General features: G+C 44.8%; 1 protein-coding gene across 16 annotated transcripts in view; it reads right to left on the bottom strand.

Moving 5' to 3' along the window:
- Positions 1-1,558: 1,558 nt before the first annotated feature.
- Positions 1,559-15,939, bottom strand: part of ank1a (ankyrin 1, erythrocytic a) — a 148,072-nt gene continuing 133,691 nt past the window's right edge. For 12 of the 16 annotated variants that reach the window (XM_088624284.1, XM_088624270.1, XM_088624279.1 and 9 more), the window contains 4 exons: positions 10,829-10,912; positions 10,142-10,297; positions 8,767-8,860; positions 1,559-5,996 (listed from right to left, as the gene is read on the bottom strand). In XM_088624284.1, the coding sequence (XP_088480410.1) occupies positions 8,789-8,860; positions 10,142-10,297; positions 10,829-10,912 (312 nt within the window). In that variant the 3' untranslated portion in view covers positions 1,559-5,996; positions 8,767-8,788. Of the gene's footprint in view, positions 5,997-8,766; positions 8,861-10,141; positions 10,298-10,828; positions 10,913-13,824; positions 15,455-15,939 lie in introns of those variants that run through there. The other 4 variants (XM_088624286.1, XM_088624275.1, XM_088624273.1 and 1 more) reach the window with 4 other exon arrangements.

Here is a 15,939-nt window from a genome sequence, read left to right as displayed (position 1 = left end):
AATGCTGACCTTCAAAAGAAAGGTCTCCCTCATGCTGTTGTTAACAGAAGCCATTTTCCACAGCTGCCAGTGGGCTGGTTTAGTAACATCAAAGCAGCTTTTTAGGGTGTGCAAATCTTTTTCACTCTTGGCCTCGCGTGTATGTTTTTCCACACAGTTTGCATCTTCTGTGAGACTTGAGAAAAATAAATTACCCACCATTTTTTTTAGGAAGAGGCAGCAGAGCTTCAGGTGAGGGCGGAGTTGGGTTTAAGGTACCTGGTATGTGAGGTAGGTGTTATCTGAAGAAGGGAAAGTTGCCTAATTGGAGTAGGTGGAAATCTGACCTGAAACAAGTACATTTTAAACAGAAACCTGTTGTATGTGACGTTTCATTAATAACTGAAACGCTACAATCATTATAATAATGTTCTCAGAAATGGATATTGTGCTGTGTGCGGAAGTATCTTGTATAGTTCTAACGCACATGTAGTGGTCACGGTAATAACAGTGTGATCAGAGCTGTACCGGGCCTATAAAACTATAAAACTGCTTGGATTCAGAGCACCATGGGGGGGGGGCACCTTGTGTGTGTTTTCTTTGGTATTCTCTGGAAAATGGCCTTTATCATGACAAATTAGAACTCATTTCAGACCTTGATGGAACTGCGCTGTGATTTCTTGCATCGCTACAAGTATGGGGAGTGAATGCGGCATGTTGTTCATTCATCTCGCAGTGCAGCTGAGCCCCGCTCATATACAGAGGCTTCACTCCTTTGTGGGCAGTAACTCGTGTGTAATAGCTCACTCATTGGTGAGAGTCTGGGTTTCTGAAGTGGTTAATATATGACCTCAGATGCTTTTCGGAAGTAGAGGAGTGTTAAGTTTGGGTGATTGGCATCGGTATCACAGGGTGCTGAGGCTCAGCCTAGTGGATGTTTTCCTGTAAAGATTGTAAAGACTTTGAAATCTTGAGCTCTGGAGTGAAAACATTGTGGGGTTTTGGAGGTTTAGTGTCTAGGCTGTATTGCTGCTTTTATATTTTTAGGGGTGGATGTACCACCCTGTTGTGATGTATTTTGTTTTGTACGATCAGACTCCCTTTACTTTCCTGACTCAATCTTCATCATTCTAAAAGGAGCCTTTTATTCCAAGAAGAGTGTACTTGAGATCCTATAGCACAGGACACAGTCGATGTTACTGTTTTTCCGGTTAAAAGTTAAGTCGTTTTTTATTAACCCATTTCAATCACTTTTTTCTCGGTAGACTGATAGGGCAGGTCCAATGTACGTTCATGGGTTATCATATATTTCTGGACTGTATCACTATAACTTTTTTTAACAAAAGCCTTTTCCTTTACAGCAAGAATATTGAGGCTTAATCTGTTAAACAGCTTCACCAGTGCTTTACAATACAGAAACTGAAACTTATTATTTTTTAAAAAGGTTCTAAATGAACTATGTATGTCATTGTACAGCAAAAGAGTGAGTGGCCTATCAGCCAAATATAGGATTTTTTTCTAAAACTTACACAGGACCCACAACACTAAGAAATACATAGAGAAAAAAAAATCACCACAGTTAGTTTCTTTCTTTATTCATTTTTGTAAATGATTTTAGCTGGTGTACAGGGAAAAGTATCTATACATATCTTCATTTCAGATTGAATCTGATTAAAAGGCTCATTTTTTTTCCATAACAATAAAAAAAGAAATTAAAACAAGTTAAAATACCTACAAAGCCTCTATTCCATAGGTTTCAGGCATTCCTCATGACCCTAGACTCTTAATAGCTAAGTTGCTAGGTACAGCCATAACATAACTCTAGTCCTGGATAGCAAGTAATAGTGCATAGGCATTCTAATTAAATATATTTTATATATTTATATATATATTAAAAACTTTTTTCTGTGCATGTGCGCAGATGCATTCCTTAGTATAGAGTAATATGCTATTGCGTTAATATACCTTTAAACCATTCTACAGGAGTATATTGTTCTCTAGTTTTTGCAACAGTTAATATTTTTGCATGTACTTTTTATTTTTGATGGAACTTTCTATTAACAAAAAAAATCCCGGGAGCCCTCTACCCCTTTCTTGCGTCTTTCAAAAACTGACACATTGCTTCAGGGCTGTGATGTTTCGCAATAACGAAAATGCTCAGCTTAACAACAGGAACAAGAGATTGTGCTATCTCACGCAATACCGTAAAAGCAAAACCCCTCTCACTCCTTTAATTTAGTTGTAGTGTTGAAAAGCAGTTTCAGCACATAACAGTTTGTCCTTATAGCTGCAGTTTAAGAGCAGAACTCAAATATCCACATTTTGCTTGCCCAGCACAAGAGTAATGGACACGAGGTGGAAGTTGTCAGCATCATGGAGTACCTGCTGAGAGAACTGGTAACCAGAAAGCCAGGCAACCGCCCCAGCATGCCCCACTGCCTTCAAGTGACCAGTTACAGCCCAGGTACTGGTCAGCGATTGGCTGAAGGCCAGACTGTAGCCCAAGGCTCTCAAACTCCAACCCTCAAGGATGCTCAGTTATAGTCTTCAAGTATCTACTGGAGCCGAACACATTTTTTGTCAGGCAATTTGAAATAGATTTTCCCTGAAACTGGAGAGGTTTATGACTTCTTCGTTTCGATATATTTGGTGTCAGCAAACAAGTGGAGAGTTAGGGAAACGTATTCAGAGCAGGGAAGTGCAATCTTGCTTCCTAGAACACTTTTCCAGTTGAAAAGGAGCTGGGCTTGTGGCTCTAATATTATACGTGGAAGGAAAATAAAAAATGGTCAACACATCCATGCTTGGGCAATGCATCCCTGGTATTCGGTTATCTAGAAGACATCTGGACCCAACTTTCTCAATTTTACTTCATGATAATGGCAGTGAGGTGGCATCTGTCCATGCCCTTCTCAATCTGCTGTGCCACACTGCCCAGTGGTGTAAAAAGACTGTGTGTTGGTACAACAGTCCCTCCTCTGTGCACAAGCACCTCCTCAAACAACACAAACATTTGCCACTCAGCCATTACAATCTACATTCTTGCATACAGCAAAATATTTTTAGGATATAAAAAAAAAACTTTCTTAGCATGGTGCACCTTTCACATTCTTTTGCAAATTGCTGTATCGGCATCTTGCCTAGCTATGGAATTAATCAGAGATGATGAATCTGTTGCTTTGGATTTGCAAAAAAAAAGGATGCTTTTGGGAAGAGTATTCAAAGAGATGTATAAGATAATGAAATAGAGTGCCTTAGACCCCCCCCACCTTAAAAATCAGCCACCTCCTGTGTGGACTGCGTATTGGGAAGTGCTCTTGTAAAAGATCTGATTGCAATGCTTGTGAAGTGTAAGACACCACTGTAAAGGATGTGAGGGCTTGAAAAGAGCAGATCAGACCACTTGTCCCCGAACACAACAGGAACCAAAATACTTCTACCTGAACTAGTTCCGAGAGAGTTTCCGTAAGAAAATATTTTTTTGAAATCTCCACACTTTTGAAATTGGACATACTTAGATATTGCACGCTCCTAACAATGCGAATTGCTAATAGCACAGTATTGCAAGCTTAACTTTGCTGTAACAGGAAAAGAAAGAAGCAAAGCGTCCATTTCTAGTCATTTCCACACCTCTGTTCTTCTGGTTGGCTCCCTTGCATCACTAACTGGCCTCTGCCAGCTTCCCGCAGGGACGATGTCACGCAGCTGCGGGAGAGGCCGGGGTCTGCGGCGCTGCTCAGGAGTACACCAGAGGAGCGCTGGGCCCCAGGAGGAGGCAGGCCTGTGCAAGCGGGCTCAGCTCCCCTTAAAGGAATTAAAAAAAATCAGAACAGTGTCTTTCTCCACCGAAGCCCTGACTCTGCGTCGGTAATGGAAGCTCAAGTATGTGTGCAGTGCTGGGGTTCGCCCCTCCTCCACCCCCCCCCCAAGATTATTGCTGTGGCAGAAAGAGCCGGGCTGACTTCTCACATGTGCGACACCCCAAAGAGAGAACGTGGGGAGAGAGGGTGGCTAGATTTGCACGTCCCTCTTTATCCCCTGCCCCCCCTCCTTCCCTCACAAAATACAGATGGGGGGTTCAAGGCTCTTGTAGTGTGCCCAGGGAGGGGGGTACAGCCTCTTGAGTATTCACAGTAAAGGGGTCAGTATAGTCAGTGATCACAGTGCTTGGTTGCTTTCTTTCGCTGTTACCAGCTGACTCCTGAGTCTACGCTGAGAGTCGCCTCCCTAAGGCACCCCCCGCCCCCCCCGCACCTCCCACCTTTTCTTTTCCAAGTCCGCCCCCTAGAGTTGACTGCCTTGAATTAGATTCGGCTCCTTGGGGTGGAAGGTGCTGTTTGCATAAAGAAATGAACTGATGGCCCCTGTTGTGCCCTCTCATTGCAGAAGAACTCCCTACACAAGCGCTGGCTCAAACCTTCCCACTTGTGTAGAGTACTTGTAGAGTATTTTTTTTTAGACCATTTTGCACCTGTCTTCACGACTGGAGCTCTGGGAACCACGACAGCCAGGGACTGACACCTGGCCCTTGAGCTTCGCTGTGGAGGATGTCAGGCTGAGTGTTGCCATGGCGATAGCCTAGGCCCTCCTTCCCAGCAGACCTTTCCCTCACCCGCTGCACCGGTGGTTCCTGCTGACACTCCCCTACTGTCTCTCTGATACAGCTATTAAAGCAGGGATAGCTGGAGGCGGCCCAGTCCGGCTCGCTGCTGTGAAGGTCGAATGACGCTCTTCCTCCCTGCTCTTCAGGTAACGACCGAGAACCACAACTGCTCCCAGTCGGATCCGCGGCCACATTCCTTCGAGCTTGCCCCCATCCAGCCAGAGGATGAGGAGTGAAGCCAGCCATTCATTTAGACCTTCTCTAAGAACTACCGCTACCCCTAAGTGAGACATTAATTAGCTGGCCTTTGCAGGTGGTTGCTAAGGGGAATGAAGCACCAGCATCACCCTGCCGTCCAGAGCCTAGAAGGGGGAGTTGTGCACCGAATTCGGGCCAACAGTTCAAGCCTCCAGTCGACTGGGTCTCTGGGAACTGTTGTCAGGTCCCGCCGACCTGTGTCTGGGGTGAGGGGGTGTCGGCTGGCATGCACAGAGAGACAGCTGTCCTCCTGGCTCAGCAGAGCAGCTCCCGACTGCGAGCTGGGAAGATATTGGAAACATACGGCCCGGTTCCTCAGAAAGCATGTGGCGACCAGCGTAAAGGGCTCCGTACCCCGACCGGTGAGCACTTCAATAACCCAATAGTGTCCGACGGTAAAGGAGGAGGTAACACAAAACAGTAACACAAGCCCGACACAAATTCTCATACCAGAACAGAGGAAAAAGATAAAACACAAAACAACAACTGAAAAAAAATATAATACCAAGCCAGCAGCATCAGAGCAGAATGTTACACACACACACACATATTCACATATAATATAGTGCATATATTTTGTACAAGAATGGTCTTTTCTCTTAAGAGCGCTGGCTGGGAAACACAGTAAGCTGAAACAGGGGGACAAAGTACACGCAAGCAACAGTGTGGGCACTGCTGGGCCGAGACTCGGAGTGCCCTGCTATAGGGGCGTCTGATTGCTTTATTATGCAATCGTCTGAAAGTCTCCCCCTCCTCGTTTCAAAGGGCCCTAACTCCATTACTCCTCCCCCAAATCTCCTGCACACCCCCACAACCCCTCCTTCCCAGTCCCCTCACCCTCGGTCATTAGGGTAGTAACAGATCATGCTTTGGCAGTCAGTCATGCTGATACAGATTACAGGAAGCTCTCTTTTGTTTTTTGATTTTTTTTTTAAGAAATCATGCCTCTAGCCTAGTTTAAAAAAAACGTAACAAAACTACAGTTAGAATCCCATTGTATGTTTTTCTCCTCCATCATCTTTTGCTGTTGCTGCTGTTCATCATGTTAGTTTCAGTTTGTGTCACTGTTATCTTGATTTCTCCATTTCTGTGGTGTTGTTCTTCATGTCCCATGTCATGACTCTGTGTGTGATGGTCTGGGTGTAGATGTGAGATCCTAAAAGAGAGAAGAGAGAAGAGAATCACTTTGCCTGAATTTCCAGTTTTTGTTTCTTCTGTGCAGTGGGTCTAGACTGTGCAGCAAGGTGATTTCATTAAGATAATACACACGCACATACAGACCCATATACCCTATTGCAGGGGTGTCCAACCCCGGTCACAGAGAGACCCAATGTGCTTATTCTTATACATCACCTCATGTCACCTGTTATTTAAATATTAGGAAGAGTAGATGAAGCCATTTATGAATTAAGCAAGTAATTAATTGATAAACTGGGGCTCTGTGGGCCCAGGGCTGGAGCACCCTGCTCAGGGGTTGTTACCGACTGGGCAGCTGCTAGGAATCAAAATTCCAAACTAGGTTCTCAAGTAGAAGAAAGCATTCGAGAGTAAGAAGAGAGCCAGTTCAGTAGAGGAATATATATAGAAACCAGAAGACCACTGGATTAGTAGATCTTGTGTTATGCAGGAATGAGTCCGAGAGGCCCTGTCCAGATCGGGTTTCCTTTCCAGAACCTATACAGTCCGCCATTCCCAGTCATCAGTATAGGAGGAGGGAGCAAAGATCTCCCAGTGTGCCTGGAGTGTTTGTCAAGTCACATGCCATACACAGTGCTCAAAGGAGAAGCTTTAATTATTCCAATGGGGCTGGCCATGTTTTCCTTTTCAATGCAGAAACCCAATTAGATTTTTTTCAATGTGCCATACCATAAAGGTATAAAGGTATTCATGGTCATGTGCCATAAAGGATTGCTATCCAGTGCAATAAAATATTACTGTATGACATGTAAATTAAAACCCAATAAATAAGAGATTTATTTTGTTTGGTGTCAGCAATGGGAAGAATACAAAAATACAGCCGGAGAAGCAGTTTACTGTTCCACTGCCCAGGAGCCTTCGGTCATGATTGCTAACTTGATGACACCTGCGTTTAGATTTTATACGTTCTTTTAGAAAGTCATGATAAATGTAAAAATCTTGCATAACACACAGTATGTGTAATTCACCAGATTTGAGAACAAAAAAAGTCTACGACCACACGAAGCAAAAAATACAGTGCAAGCTCATTTGAAATTAGACTCAATTGCAGTAGATTAGGTCCCCATAAAAATGAACAGAAAGCTTGCAACACAAAAAGAATTCAAGAAAAAGTAGGTGTGATGTTCTGTGCTGGCTAGAGTAAGAATGCAGTGCTGCTATTTGGTTGCAAAGGAAGAGAGCTACATTATTGTATTAATGAGTAGACATCATAGTATGTCTGTTGCTCTCTGATCCCCCATTCCAGCTAAGATAACTCAGCAAAGATTAATTCTTTATCCAAACTGTCTTGTGATTTCATTTCTATCACAACACTTATTTGTCATTACTGATTTATCACTATAACCCAAATCGTTTGCAATAAATCTTGCAAGTTCTCGTTATATACATGATGGACTTTACAGTATGTATTGCTTCGTCACAGAGCATTAGTAATGTCGGGCTTGCACACGGAATACTTGCTGGAATGTAGTAATTTCATGAGCTCCCTAACCGAAAAGGGGCTCTCTGACTCATTCCTGTTAACACATATTTGGTCTTCTCTATGCAAGAGAACCAGATAGTTCACCAGACTCTCCGTTATACAAGTAGTTATCTCACTTCCTTTGTGAGCCGGATAGAAGACTTCTAATGAATTACTAATTTATTTGTTTTTTATCCAAAGCAACATAATGTATATCTGCACCCATTTATACATCTGGGGATTTCACTGAAGCAAGTTGGGTGCAATACCTTGTAACAGTAGTGTCTCACCTGAGATTTGACCCCACAACCTTCCAGCAACAAGTCCAGAGCCCTGCCCCCACTGCTCCTCCCTGCTGCTCTAGTGGGATCCGTAATGTAGGAATTGCTACCAAGGGATCAGTGGAGCCAGTGGTGACTCCCTTGGAGGAGCGGGCTGGAACTGGTCACCACCGGAGCCCAGTCCCCTTCATCTGAGCCCCATCTCTTGTCCCCAACCAAGCGCAGCCTGACACAGCTCCAGCTCACTCCCACTGGTGCATACTATCCTCAAGCTAATAACCCATTCCTGTTCTTCCTTTGACTCGATTTCACTTGTGATGGTCCTCCTTCAGACAGCTGACAGGGGGAGTATAGTGTGCTTCACCCTTCATTCCCCCACCCGCTGCTGTACACGAATGTGCATTGTAAGCAGAGAACAGGAAGAACTGCTTTGACGGAGGGTTGTGGGATTATGGAACAAGCTACCCCGCCATTATGATGGTATCTGGCATCTCTCACGAAACAGCTGGATGAGATAAATTACCTAGATGGGCCAGAGGGCCTCCTCTTGTTTTTTAACACCTTCTTCTGTTCTTATCTCACCTCTTGCTCCCAAACTCTTGCCCCTGTTTGTGGTCTTGGGGTATTGTCTACTCTGCTTGCCTGCTCTTGCTTGGGTTTTCGTATTGCCGAAGGCAACAAAAACCAGTGCTGACAATTATTTAATTTGTCTTATACTGGGGGAAAGAAGTCGTGCTGAACTGCTTTACTTTATAGCAAAATGATTTGGGCACAGTAGGTCTTTTTATTCACTCTCACATTCAGGTACAGAATGGTCTATTGCTTCTGGTCAGGATAATTACAGGTATCGAGTGTGCAGTAATGGAATGGCTGATGTGATCTATAAGACCTCACGCCCCTTAATTGCAGCTTTTAGACTGGAAATCTCTTTCAAAGTACACTCCAACTGGAGGAATGGTACGGAGAGGATGCAGAGTGGTAGGTACCTGGTCTGTAAGTCAGGGCATCTCACTGCTTTACCCTCCTCAGACTGGCACGCTTCACAATCTGAGCACCCTTCTTCACATCCATAATCTCTGACTACAGGCACGGATGGAGGTGGTGGGGGGGGGGGGTGGGAGAGGGAGATGAATGGGCAGCAGCAGAGACAGACAGGAGAAGAAGGAGACAAACAGAAGAATGGAGAAACAGGGAAAAATGGAAAATCAGAAATCCAACAAGAGACAAAAAGCGCAGACAGCGGTCCCTGGCAATTCTTGCCACGTGACACTCCTGAAAAGCCGCAAGGGGTTAGACATGAATTGGAGGTGGAGCGCTGTGTAATCACAGGAGCGACAGGCACAGGTCAGAGATTCAAGGCAATGCTGTAAAATACAGAACACTTAAGCCCAACTGCTGCACAATACAAGAACAGGACAAGACTGTACAACACAGTTCGCTGCAGGGCCCTACAGTTTTGTCCAGGCTGGTAAGATCAATTAGAGTCCAGTCTACTACAGTCCAGTCCATTACAGCGCAGGAAAAAGGACTCTCTACACTCCACTGAAGTATAGAACAGTTTAAAATGTAGTACTGTACCTCACAGTAACCTACAGCACAGTCAAGTGTAGTGCAGTACAGGACTCTACAGTATGATGTGGTACAGTCCATCAGCAGGACACTACAGTATGAGGTAGTACAGTCCATCAGCAGGACACTAGAGTATGGTGTAGAACAGTCCATCAGCAGGACACTACAGTATGAGGTAGTACAGTCCATCAGCAGGACACTAGAGTATGGTGTAGAACAGTCCATCAGCAGGACACTACAGTATGAGGTAGTACAGTCCATCAGCAGGACACTAGAGTATGGTGTAGAACAGTCCATCAGCAGGACACTAGATTATGGTGTAGAACAGTCCATCAGCAGGACACTACAGTATGATGTAGTACAGTCCATCAGCAGGATACTACAGTATGGTGTAGAACAGTCCATCAGCAGGACACTACAGTATGGTGTAGAACAGTCCATCAGCAGGACACTACAGTATGGTGTAGTACAGTCCATCAGCAGGACACTACAGTATGATGTAGAACAGTCCATCAGCAGGACACTACAGTATGATGTAGTACAGTCCATCAGCAGGATACTACAGTATGGTGTAGAACAGTCCATCAGCAGGACACTACAGTATGGTGTAGTACAGTCCATCAGCAGGACACTACAGTATGGTGTAGTACAGTCCATCAGCAGGACACTACAGTATGATGTAGTACAGTCCATCAGCAGGACACTACAGTATGGTGTAGTACAGTTCAGTGCAAACAGCCTGTTCCAGGGCTGTACAGCACACTGGAGCCTGGCACAGGGCCTCATCCCTACCTTGTTGCTGCTCTCTCGCCCCAGGATGGCATAGTTCATGAACTGCTCAGCCTCAGCCTCCAGCTCCTCGGGCTCCTGCAGGGACCCCTCCACGCTCACCTCCTGCGCCTCGCCCTCCCCCGAGTCCTTCATCCGGCGCACCACCTTCCGCACTATCTGGGGAGTCAACGCGGGACAGGACGTTAGGGCCCTGGATCCAGCACGGACCAGGAGAGCAATACCCATGACCCCGAGTGTTAACGGCAGCCTGCACTGGGTCCTCAAACGAGCATGAATTCAGCTTCAGGACACACACAAAACCAAAAACCAGGCACTATCCACATGTGAAAATAATGAAAAACGCCCTCCTTCTGAGCACATAGTAAATATTGAAAATTAAAAACACTTATATTACAGAAGTCACACTAGCAGTTTGTGCACTAGGTAGCCTTGGAGAACATACAACTTCCTATAAATGACTAATTATAATACATTTTATATGTATTATAATGACTTATCGTAAATATTTTTTATATTGCTTTTATATTGCCTGTTTTTAAAGACTTAGCATACAGACTGCCAACAAGACTTCTGTAATGTAAGAAAGTCTTATATTCAAAGTAAGGCTTGTGTACTTTAGGTATATGATTATTATTTCAGTGTTTTACACTCTGTGCCCATGAGTTAGAGTGACATCGTGTTACTCACCTTCTTGGTGATGATGTTGCCATGCTCATCGGTGAACTGCTCCTCGCTCACCTGCTCTCCTGGAATGTCCTCTACCTCATCGCCCTGAAGCACAGGAGACAGTCACAAGCTCACACACTGTACAGGAGCAGTCTGAACCTCGCACAATCCCACAATCGCCCTGCACAGTGACAAGCTCACACACTGCATATAGGCAGAGTCACAATGACAGTCTCAAACATGTGGCACTGCAGGACTAGTAACCAATATAATAGCAACCTTTATCAAGTGAAATGTCACAATATTAACCTCTTGAGAACCATCCCACCAACCAGCACAAACTGCACACACCACACTGAGGGAGACCCCAGCACTCAGACCCACATCGACAACAAACTCTTCGCACACACTTCTGAAACAGGAAAATGAGTCTGACAATGCAAATTAAACTGACTTGTTCCTCTTGATCTCAAACTACTACATCCTCAGACTGTGCAATATTTCCCTAAACAGTCCATTAGTAAATCTGCACTATACCCAACACAGCTGTGTTTAACACTTCAATCTGCTGTTTTTGCAAATCTTAGTACTCACGTCTGTTTGACCAAGAGTTAGTGTTTTTTATTGCCGTTCACAAAGAAAAGTTGTGATTGGCAATTATTAGGCTAAACCTTGGTCAAAATGTAAGAATGAGGAAAGAACACATATATGTGTTGTAGTATATATATACACACAGCTAACAAGAGTTTGCAGATGATAAAACAGTGTTAATGATTATAATAAAGCTACTAAGAATTTGTCACACAATCTCACACAAAATAAAGAAGAACGTAATACAACACAGAACTTTTGTGAGTGTTTAACCAAGTTAATGCTTGAGTCTGTGGAAATAGTACTGAACCCCACAAGCGACACAACAGCAAATCTCAAAACAGTAAAAAACACATTTCCAGATCATAGGTGATGCACACCAGTTGACTTATACTTGGGGTAGGAAGGACTAGTACTGAGTATCTCTGGCAGTGAAAGGAAGCTATCACATGAAAAAAAATATTTCCTTGATCTACAGATCAGCAGAGAGGCATACCAATATAGGAATTACAGGAATTAAGAACTGTGAGTATGGAAGTATGGAAGATTCCAGTGCCAAGCAGAGGACAGCATTCCGCCCAGAGCGGAGCATCCTTTCCTTGCCTGCCTTCAGAATAGCAACTAATCAATGAAGTCATCCCGAGTCAATAAACCCAATCACTCTTCTATTACTGTTGAAATTACTGAGAGTGAAATTTCTTACTGGAGAAGAGAAGGCTGTAATGCATAACGTGAGTGACATCGGACACTCTCAACAGGACCCTGGAGCTCACCCTCAGTAATTTGGAGTCAACAGCAATTGGTGAGAAAGAAAAACAAGACAGCAAAAATACCCATCAGGAGCTGCGCTACTATCCTGGCTGCTATTAGAAAAGCCTGATTTGGCCCTCATGTGATTAAGACAATTGAGAGTGTGGACAGTTTTACAGAAAATTTGCAAGCAGGCAGGGGTGGTTTATCAGGGCTTTGCTGTGAGAACGGAGTCCTAATCCAGCACAGCTGATCTCTGTACTTCCAGCACTGATGTATAAATAGGACATCCTCCTGTCTGTCTGTGAATTAGCATGCCCTCTTTCCACAGAGCACTCCCTGCCAGCCACCTTCCCAGACGTCCTGGCTCAATCGCTCCTCTGCGTGTCTTCCGAAAGCTCAGTTATGTCGTTAACCATGGTCTGGCAGAGAGTTCCACAAGCAAAACAAAAACCAAACCCACACGCACAAAAGCTGATTCCCAAAGGGTCCAAGATTTTCCCATGTACTCTAATGCCCCACCTGCTCTCTCTTGACAGAATGAGATGTCCGCATGCAGGTCCTTTCTCTACACACTGTCTTCGTTAGACCACTTCCCTGTTCTCCACACACAGTAGCATTTCAATCCACTGGAATCAAATTACTCAGGCATCGGAGCACAAATATCTGACTGAAGGTTCCACCTCTCTCACATCGGACAATATGCTGGTATACACAGCCAGGTGGTTGGGTTTATCATCTATGTACAGTAATAACAATTCACAGACCACAACATGTTTCACAACTGCGGCATCATTCTTTGCTCTTTACAGATTCTGAGCTCTCCTGTTGTTGAATAGGTGCCTCATCTGGGACAACACCCAGAGGGAGACACCTGAGGTCTCACCTTGTTCCATTATGGCATTGTCCTTCTGAGGGTTAATGCCAGGAAACTCCACAGCCCAATAAAACACAAACATCTAAAGCTGTAAACTCACGTACCAATGCTGCAATGTTTAGAGTTCTCTTGCTTTTCTTTTTTCATATCACACCATTAATGTTTGCAAGAATAGGCATTGACTGATCTACCTGGAAAAAGCCTTATTAAGACATAATGACCAAGTAGTGTAAAAGGAAGAAGTGTGTTATGACCCAGTGCCTGTGATGCCTGTCCTGAACTGCTTAACAAAAGTCTAGTAGAAAGGAAAGGATTAAAAGACTGTTTTCAGCAATGACAGAAGCTGGGTTTCAGCATGACAGGAAGCTGTAGTCAGGGTGGTATTTTATAAAGCTGAAGGGAAGTGTTTAAGTGAACTATTGTTATGTCCTCTTTCAGTTCCCAAAATCATCCCCCTCCTTAACATCACATCCCAATACTGAATCCTGAAGATCCTGAATGTGCAGGGTGCCTATGTCAGCCAGATCTGTAGCCTACAGGAGTTTCTACTTGCAGAACATGGGACTGGGCCACACATAATGACTGATTCAGGAGTGTCATGTCCTCAGAAATCCCGACTGTCCTCCAAACTGATCACAATGATTTCACCAACATAGGCCTGCATCAGTCACTGCTGCTGTAGCTCATACTGCAAGAATGTGGTATTTGTATAAACCGTACCCTGCTGTCTAAATCAGTCCCAGAGATGAGGATAGTTCAGCTCAGCCCCGTCTCTGCCGTAGCAGCTACGCCTGGTTACCTTGACGATGACCCTGCGGCGGACCACGCGCGTGGTAACGCTCTCCTCGTCGTCCTGCACGCCCTCGCTCTCGCCGAGCTCCTGGTCCAGTTGCTGGTGGACGTACTTGAGCACAGAGCGCAGAGAGCCCGTCACAATGTGCAGCACGTTCTGACAGCTGATCACAAAGAAGGCCAGCAGCACCAGGCTGAACAGCAGCTCCGTCAGCAGAGTCCACATGCTCCCCAGCCACCCAGGACACCCGGCAGCCCCTCACGCCTTCCTCTCTGTCTGTCTGCTCCTGGGTCTGGGTCGGGGGTCTGCTGTCGCGCTCAGCAGTGTGGTAACTCTAGCTGGCCCATGCTCCCAAATGTGGCTTGTAGAGTCCGAGCTCGGTGCTTCAGCCACTTCTCCCTTGGCTAAGCTCGCTTCCAAAAACAACCCTCCTGCCCCTGCGTATGTGCATGTGATCCGTCAGCTTTAAATACCTCCTGCAAACATTTCTGCCCACAGCGGGAACACAGCTGCAGCTCCAGCCCCTGTCAGAGGGGCTCAGGCGTGGGCAATCTCTCCAGCTGCTCCCAGTCCCCGTCAACTCAATTACTGCACTGACTGGCATGACCACAGCGCACCCAACACAGTGCCCTTTCGGATGTGGAACTGAGTATCGCCCTGGCGCCTTGTCACCTCATTTCTACAGCTCTGGAACCAAATCTATCAGTAAGACTCTTTCACCAAAGTCCTGGGGAACCAGCAGGTGTCTGCAAACGCATCTTGAGAATGCTACAGCTCCGCCCAGGAGATGATGACATGTTTGGGCCATCTGTACATGGTCTATCTGCACAATTTGAAAAAACCACAATCAAAGGTGGCGCCATCTATGCGACTGTTCCGTTCCTTCTGCTTTAACAGAGCCTTAAACCCAACATAAAAAACCACAGACTTCAGCGCAACCCAATATCTCAACGACCAACACAATAACAGGCTACAGCATGCAGGGAGCGTCAACACTTGACCAGCTGAGCTCAGCTGTTCCAATCATGTGCTGAAAAATGGAGTCATGGGCATAAACAGTAGGAGTCTACAGTTGTGCACAACTGGCAGAGAACAAAATCACTGCTGGAGCTGCAGCCTACATTAGCAACTCTGACCTTCTGTTAGGCACAAGGCAATCCAAATATATATCCTTCCTTCAGTGCTAATGACATCTGAGAGGGTAAAATTATTGACCTGGCATGTAGCTGTCCACACGCAGAGCACATTTAATAATAAATCACAGGCCCCACAGTACTACATTGTCATTCTGTCAGGTGTGTGTTCTTATCTTAGGCTCCAGGAGAACAAACAAAGTTCTTTTAGCCCTGGTCCTCTCTGCCTGGAGCATTCTCCTTCCCTGCCCAGCAATGTGCTGACCACAGGAAAACTGATCTCCCCAGCGCTCTCATCTCCTGCAAGTCCAGGACACCGCAGTATCAGAGAGGAGGAAAACAAGCTCAGGTTACTGGCACCTTTAAGAGAATTACGATTATTTAACCCCATTGTCACGTCTTATTGCTGTCAAGGTGGAATTTGCAAAGCTTTCTACGTTGCGCCAATGAATAAAACAGTAATAAGAAAAGAAAAATAGTTTAGCATTTCAGTATCTGATACATTGAAAAATGAGAAATTCGATCTGTTTAATTTTTACTTTCAGATTATACTGACATTATAGCAGTGTACTGTTAAAAATACTTCTTTAAGAATGGTATTACTCCACTCCTTCCTACAGAAGAGGAACATGTCTTATGTCTTTGTTTCTTTGTTTTACTTAACTGTTTCACAATGTTTTAGTTCAGGTGCTTCAATATCTTTTTGCAAGGCCAAATCATCTCTATATTTAATATAGTTATATTGAAAATAGTAATTTTGCTCCTCAATGCTTTTGTGAGGATGCAGAAAGTGAGGGCTGTTTAAATCATTTGAGTTTTGAGCATCTCTACCATAAGGGTGAAAGGATACAACCATTTGGAAACCCCCGAGGAAATTACTGAGAGAGAGTCTGACCTGCCCTTCAACAAAGAATAAGGCCCATATACTCTATGTGGGCTGACTACTGCTCTGCTCCTGGTACAGTAGCTGCAACAACCCAGAGAGACC

Source organism: Lepisosteus platostomus, chromosome 3 (genome assembly GCF_059453375.1).
Source record: "Lepisosteus platostomus isolate fLepPlt1 chromosome 3, fLepPlt1.hap1, whole genome shotgun sequence".
In the NCBI taxonomy this organism is placed as follows: Eukaryota; Metazoa; Chordata; class Actinopteri; order Semionotiformes; family Lepisosteidae; genus Lepisosteus; species Lepisosteus platostomus.
The sequence above is the reverse complement of the archived record's forward strand: the minus strand, read 5'-3'. Positions and strand labels throughout refer to the sequence as shown.